Source organism: Papaver somniferum, chromosome 8, assembly GCF_003573695.1.
Source record: "Papaver somniferum cultivar HN1 chromosome 8, ASM357369v1, whole genome shotgun sequence".
NCBI lineage: Eukaryota > Viridiplantae > Streptophyta > Magnoliopsida > Ranunculales > Papaveraceae > Papaver > Papaver somniferum.
Genome location: NC_039365.1, coordinates 42214202 through 42221863, shown reverse-complemented (window position 1 = coordinate 42221863; position 7662 = coordinate 42214202). Strand labels below are relative to the sequence as shown.

Below are 7662 nucleotides of genomic sequence, written 5' to 3'. Positions count from 1 at the left end.
AGACTGCGAAATCAACTGGTTGTTGAAATGCCGGATGGGAAGAGCGATAATCTTAACCCGATAGAGGTAAGCTTTCTTGAAGGGGCAACCAGAGGGGAATATAAGGACGGCACCCTCCATTAGGGAGCTGAATTGTGTCAAAAGACGTAAATGTCATGAGGCTTTTTATTCGCAAGAATATTAAGACTTGTCATATATATGCACGAGAAAACCTGAAGAGGCAATAGTACTAAGAAAAAGATAAGACGAGATCAATGGGTCGATATATTTCGGTATAAAGACGTCCTGCGATTTCGTCGGGCAGAGAATTAAAGAGAGGCAAAATAAGACCTTTACTTAGGAAGGCGCAATAAGACCTCAAGAGAAAAAGAAAAATATGCTTGTTTTGCAGGATGTCCGACAAGCAGTAGACAAGAAACAAGTCTGGGATTCAGGCAAAATAAGACCTCATAAGAAAATATAACACAAGTTAATATTGTTTTGCAGCAATCGATAAAGAGCAGATAGTCTACGAAGAAGATCGCATAGTAAATGTGATTGAGGCAAACCCAAAGAAATAAAGAAGATGAGAAATAATAAGTGCGCGAAGATGAACGCTTATGCTAAAGGCAAAGCCAAAGAAATGAAGATTGGAAGCAATTTGAAGTGATACAACATTAATGCCGCAAAATAAGCTAAGTAACACAAACATTGTCTATACATTACATTTAATCAAAAATAGATAAGCATTCTCATCATATAAGCATAACATTCTCATCATGAAAGCATTGCATCAGCATTTCATGGCATAAGCATTGCATGGCATAAGCATTTCATCGCATAAATATTTCGCTCAGTTATTTCGCATAAGCAATTTAAAGACATTATACTCAAAGAAGAAACATGTGAAGATTAATTCGCTCATCCAACACTTTCTCAAGAATTCTTCCCTCATAGATAAATAACAGAGGCAACTATGGATTATCAAGAAAATATTTTTTGTTCTTTATCTTCTCGGTCAAAATCATTTCCAAAGAAGACGCTCATTCATTAATAACAAGAATTCTCACCAACAATGGAGTAAGAGAAATAGAAGACATGTAATAGAAATCACACACAACAGTTTCACATGATTGACAACAACATCAAATCACATGAAAGCTAGCATAGCATGAGGCAAAGAACATGGAGCAATAATTTCGCATGATTAGTTCGCAATACTTCTTATATTTCGAGGATTAATACTTCTATACTTCTTCAAGGATACTTCATACTTCGCATACTTCAAGGAATGATACTTCATATATACTTCTCAAAGATTCAGAACTTCACAAAAGAATAGAGGCAAGTACGTACTTTTCAAGAAAAGTATTCTTTCGCGTAGTTCCTTCATCAACAAAGATTAAAGACTACTCCAACATCACGCACCCCGCTCCAACAACTACAACAAAGTGGATTTTTCCTTGAAGATCGCACTTCAAGCAATATTCAAGAAAAAAGAGGCAAAATGTAGGAGTGAAATATCGCACATGTTAGTAAGCATGCGAAGTGAAGACTATATAACTTAAACGAGGGAGATCGCACACAGCAATGTTGAGATGATGCACCGGATGATGTCAGCAAAGTCACGAATAAAGTATGAAGATTTGTGTGAAGTATAGTCTGTGCGAGAACGAGTGAGTGTACATGAGCGAGTGTATCGCATATAGATTCCGAAAATAAAGGATCTCTTAGCTGTCATCCACTATGTAAACACCTATATAAAGAGAAAGGAAGGAGATAGAAATGGGACACACACTTTTTAGACACAATTGTAGAGAGAGAAAACGGTATTTGGTATTATTATTATCTCTTTCTTCTTCTTTCATCAACCTAGAGCTCCAAACACTCATTAATGGAGTCTCCATGTAATCCATATGTAATTTTAATAATCATAGTGAACCCTAACCCCGTGGATGTAGATCACATTGATCGAACCACGTAAATCTCGTGTCTATTTATGTTTCTTGCACTTATATTGATAATTAGAAGACTTATATGATTAGATCTAGAAATTAGTATTGGGGTGTTAGTTATGAGATTTCCTGCAACTACATGGAACAAGTAAGATAGCAGATGCATTTACAGTGAACATAAACAGAAGAAGAAAAACTAAAATTTAACAGAAACAACTACTACTATGGTCCTAGAGGTTGATCACCGAATGTAATTATCTTATCCAATCAAGATACACCGGGTTGTAGTACATGATTCAGAAGATGTGCATGTAATTATGGTCCTAGAGGTTGATCACCGAATGTAAGTCCATTATAAGCATAAGCATAACTACAATCAAATGTGCATTTATGCTTTGGGCTGCAAAAGTGTGAAAATGGGTGAACTGTTGCTGTTTTTGCTTGTTAATTGCATCCTATTTGTGAGTTGATCCGAGCAAAACATAAATGTAAACCAGACGCAGTTAATTTCCATCTGTTCTGAATTTCTCATCACCCAATAAGAATAACTTGGTACTGACCAATCAACACAGCCGTCAAGATCGTGGGCCCCATGGTGGTTAATTATAGTTTCCGTTTCTGGTGTAAATTGGACATCGGTGTTGATACTTCTTGAGTTGAGACCCATACTGATGTGATTGGAGGTTTTTACTTTTTTACCACGCCATGCCTGGGGTCGATTGGACTGCAACTCCAACTTCATGTTAACGCTGTAGATTGCTGATCCAGACCTTCAACATGAAGAAGTGCAGCTACTAATAAATATCATTCTATGGAATGGATCAAAGAATTACACCGTGAGATACTAAAAATATCAAGAAATTGAGGTAAGAAGTGGTTTGTCACTTTACAACAGCCCTTCAACAATCTAAGGTGGTCAACCAACAAAAGTTTCACTTGTCTTGATCATCTAATGATCCAGCTTAAAATAATCACGCGGGCGTGGCATTGTAAAGAGGAAATTAAAAATGCGTTTGGGGCTTGGGCCTTGGGGTTCATACATACAACTCCAAGGCAAATCTGTAAAACCAAAAACAAACATATTTAAGCGAAACAGTAGTACATTCCATGGTAGTAAACAACCACATTAGAAGAGTCGTCTAAACAAAAAGTGATCGCGATGCTTGCAAAAGACTGACCAAGTCGTGCTTAATTTCGTCTGTCCTTAAAACGTTGAAAATACTGATTGACCGAAAAACTCATGCTTTACTTTGTCGAGCTCTCTGTTAGTGTTCGTCACTATAATAGTTACCGCGGCACTACAATATCAAGCATAGACCAATTAGGGTTCTCCATTGCTACCAAAACATAACATACTTTAATACTATCATTTGTCCATCAGTCAAATGAAAGTGCCATCTTTCCCCCAGTCTCTATTAAAGGAATTCGTTGCCTTATTGTGATTCTTGGTTATAACAGTAAGCAAGTTGATAAAAACTTAATCTGACTACTACTACTGCTAACAAAGAGAGAATAAAAGAAAACCCAAAAAGTCTGGTAAATTTGGGGTATTTCTATGCTATAACCAAGTGTATCATTGCAACATTTGAAGGTAAAGCTGAAGCAAAACCTGAAGAGCAAAAAGTGCTTGTTATATCGAGACAAGATAATCTGATCGAAGCAAGAAAATTCCAATAGCTACATTATAGATAATGTGCAAATAATTGACAATAAAGATGACATAGTTAATTACCATCTGTACTTCAAAATTCTCTCCTCGATAGAAAAAAGAAAAAAGAAAAAAAACTCCAAAAAGTGCCCGACTTAGAAGGTAAGATCTTTGGGATCCTCGATGATATTTGCTAGGGTTTGCAAAAATGAAGCCAAGTCAGCACCGTATATAACTCGATGGTCCGCTGTAACATTTACCTGCAAAATTCATATACAAGATTCACGAGGTGAGAAAAAGGAATTCTAGCTTTTTTTCCAAGTACGCAACAGTTTTTATCTTTTTTTCTTTGGCCAGTCATGTGACTGATGCTAGATAATTACCTGCATTTGGCTTTTCACACCAATGCGTCCATCCTTGGTGCCAACTAGTTTAGGTTCGGATGCTCCGACAGCCATGATTGCTCCCTGCATCATCAATCCAACCCGAAACGAATGAAGGTGGTCAGATATATATATATATCCAATAAAATGTTTTTCTTAAGGAGAGAACTTGGTTATGTTTTGTTCAAAAACAAGAGCTCTAAGATTGATAACTTACAGTTCCAGGAGGTAGAATTGCATCAAATCGGTCAACACCAAACATGCCGAGATTTGAAAGCGTGAATGTACCTAAAAGAGAAGAGAAAAGGAAACAAAATGCATAAGAGAGACTTGATGTCAAAGACAGGAGGACATTATGGTACTCGAATGGTAAGTAAACTGGTCCGATAAACAAGTTTAAGGATGAAAGAACTGGCAATCGTCAATGTGCTGTGACGTGTCTCTTTTTACTATATAATATACCGAGGACAAGTAGGCACCACAAGGGCAAAGAGTACAGTGTCTTGATAAATAAATTATTGTTAGGTTCAGAAGAGATAATGTAACGCTCTCACATGCACAACAAAGTGATAGATGGCTAAGCTAACTGATAAACACTAGCGCTACAGAGATTAATATGAGTGTCGACTAGGCCAACAATATCTGGCGCAAGTATTCAACTAAGGTAAGGCTTTAACAAAGTCACCATTGTTGGAAGAAGAATATAATTAATATAGAAGAAATCATTTCGAACAAAGCTACACAATATGAAATGGTACAAGCAACTGTAAAAAGAGACTCTTCTCCTCCCCATGTGCATACTAGTAAACTACTTGAAACTCGAAAAAGATCAATCCTGAGAAATGGCATTCAAACCCATGTATGATGTATATTCGTCGATAATCTGTTTATGGTGAAGAACTAACGCTAAGCAACTATTATCAATATTTGAAACTGATTGGTCAAGCATTACCTGTCCACCCATGTAAGCTGAAATAAAGTGATTTAGCATTCAAGTACACTCTTTCTCTTTTATAAGTATTGACGTCGACAATGATAAGCCGATGTTTCACAGGAAATGTAGCACAGAAAGTACATTAGTTTAAATTACTAATTCTAGCTCATGCTTTGTCATCCATAAAACAGTTTCAAAAAATACTCTGACGCGACCACTATTGATAAGAAAATTAGAGCTTAACTACATTCTATTGGTTCAGACCGTAATTGAAAACAGCATATGGGTCAACATTTTTCAACAATGGGATAATAGAGCCTAGCTGATGTCCATGTTGAGAACATTTGCAAGTTAATGACAAATTTTCTTTAAGTTTACCAGTTAGAGACCGGCGAAAAATACATGTCAACATTTTTCAACGATGAGATGATATAACCTAGTTAATGTCCATGTTGAGAACATTTGCATGTTAATGACAAATTCACATTAAGTTTACCAGTTAGAGACAGGCGAAAAACACATGTCCTAGTAAACTCAATGATTGGCAACTCACTAAATTCCTGACTTTGTTAAACTCTTATTCCTAACCAGGCACTAATTGCTTAATAATCGCAACCTCAGATGCATAAATGAATGCTCACCGCCTTCAACATAATTCAGCATATCCAAACTTATTAACTTGCAAGGTACAAAATCAATTCAGATGTAAAATATGATTATGAGTGTTTGAAATATGACTTTTGTTCAACCAAACATGCCAAATTCCAAACAGAGTGTAAATGTCATGAAACAAATTCTTCAAAGGCATAAATGATAGCAAAATAGCTAGTAAAACAAAAGCAGATCCCAGGTTCTGAAGTAGAGTACCTGTAGTGTATTCATGAGGTTGTAGCTGCTTTGCCCGAGCCTTGTCAACTAACTCTTTCCATTTCCTTGATAATGAGTAAATGTCAAGCTACAATGACCATAAGACTCTCAGTAAACAAGCAAAAGTAAAACCAATCCAGCAATCGACTATTAGTAAATATAAACATTTAGGACATAATATAAGATACAGGAAACAATAACCTTATCAGCATCCTGAAGAACGGGAGTAATCAAACCACCATCAATGGCAACAGCAACCGCAACATTGATGCTACTGTTATATGTGAAGCTCTTACCATCTCTACAGCTAGAATTCACAACAGGGTGTTTAGCCAAAGCAAGTGCAGTTGCCTTTGCAAGTAAAGCAGTCATAGTAACACCCTTTGACTTGATCTGATTTTTTTAACAAACAACATTTCATCAAAATGATTTCCGATAACCAACCATTTCGTAATAAACACATTGAAATAGCCAATGATACTGAAACAAAATTCTGCCAGAAAAAAAGAACAAACCTTTTTGTATAAAGCATCAAGTGCATCAGTAGTAATTGTATAACCAACTCTAAAAGTTGGTACCTTGAGACTCTCAAGCATATTTCTACTAACAGCACCCTGCATTGCAGTAAAAGGAACAACACTACCCAATTCGACCCCTGTAGAGGCCGCAGAACTAGATTTCTGACCCTGTACTCCACTACCAGATGAAACATCAGCAGAGGCAACAGCAGCAGCAGCTTCCACATCTTTAGCAACAATTCTCCCCATTGGACCACTTCCCACAACTGAACTCAAATTAACACTCAATTCCTTGGCCAACTTCTTTGCATAGGGAGATGCAACAATCCGTTTCCCTCCTTCCGAAGCCGGATGAACCGAAGAAGCTGCAATCACAGCAGGTGCTGCCGCCAATGGTGGTGGTTGAATAGCAATTGGGGCTTCTACAGTTTTCTCCGCCGCAACCGTTTCAGATGCAGGCGAAGCAGAAGAAGACGAAGAAGATGAATTGGCTTTGGATCTAGCAGCTTCAATTTCATCTTCAGTCTCAGCAAGATAAGCAATGGCTGATCCAACAGCAGCAACACCACCTTCTTCAACCATAATAGCAGCTAAATAACCATCATAAAATGTTTCAACATCCATATCAGCTTTATCAGATTCAACAACAACAACACTTTCTCCTTTAGATAATTTATCACCTTCAGATTTTGTCCATGATACAATTTTACCTTCTGTCATTGTTGAACTCAATGCAGGCATGAATATTTCTCGGATCTTAGCTTGGATTTGAGTTTTTTTATTGTTCCTGCGAACAGATGTATAAGATGGTAATGAAGATGATGATGATGAAGATTGATTTGATGATTTAGGGTTTATTACTGAAGATGATGAAGGAATGAAGGATGTTCCAATGTGGAGTAATCCTGCCATTGTATTCGTGGGGATTCAATTTTGGATTAAAATTGAGATTCGGAGGAAAATAAAAATGAAGGAGGATTTGTTGGGTTTGGTTAAGAAGATGGAGAAATGGGAGATTATATTTTTGTGTTTCTCGTGTGTATCGAAGGTAGGCGGAGATCTCAACTGCTTATTTTTACTCACACTTGTACACTCTCTCTTACATCTTCTCTTTTTCTTTGGTTCCTGCGGGACAGCCAAAACCCCATGGATTCGTTATTTATAAAGGGGATACCATTATTAACGGGATGATGATACCCTTTGAACGATCCAATGGTCAGAACTTGTCTCGTATGCAATGACACGGCCATAAACGCCCATTTTGCAGCACAGTGAATAAATTTTATTATGAGCCTCCCCGAATAAGCAGTTAGAAGTTATTTTTCGGTTGGTTTCTGTACCAAGATTTTTAGAAGTAAAACAATTAGTTTTCTGTGAA

The 7662-nt window shown here is 37.0% G+C and overlaps 1 protein-coding gene across 1 annotated transcript; it reads right to left on the bottom strand.

Moving 5' to 3' along the window:
* Positions 1 to 3544: 3544 nt before the first annotated feature.
* Positions 3545 to 7404, bottom strand: LOC113306772 (dihydrolipoyllysine-residue acetyltransferase component 5 of pyruvate dehydrogenase complex, chloroplastic-like). The gene is made up of 6 exons (XM_026555690.1): positions 6282 to 7404; positions 5968 to 6159; positions 5767 to 5854; positions 4183 to 4253; positions 3966 to 4049; positions 3545 to 3842 (listed from the first exon to the last, which is right to left on the bottom strand). The coding sequence occupies exons 1-6, from the start codon at positions 7194 to 7196 to the stop codon at positions 3738 to 3740; spliced, it is 1455 nt and encodes a 484-aa protein (XP_026411475.1). The 5' UTR covers positions 7197 to 7404; the 3' UTR covers positions 3545 to 3737.
* Positions 7405 to 7662: the final 258 nt, after the last annotated feature.

What these genes read in the sequence shown, in the direction of transcription:
- LOC113306772 (XM_026555690.1), bottom strand. Translation starts at nt 7,196, where the DNA reads ATGGCAGGATTACTCCACATTGGAACATCCTTCATTCCTTCATCATCT. An exon ending in TTCTTCAGGATGCTGATAAG is followed by an intron (nt 5,855 to 5,967) that starts GTTATTGTTTCC and finishes TGGTCATTGTAG; the next exon opens with CTTGACATTTACTCATTATC. An exon ending in ACCTCATGAATACACTACAG is followed by an intron (nt 4,254 to 5,766) that starts GTACTCTACTTC and finishes CTTCTCTTTTAG; the next exon opens with GTACATTCACGCTTTCAAAT.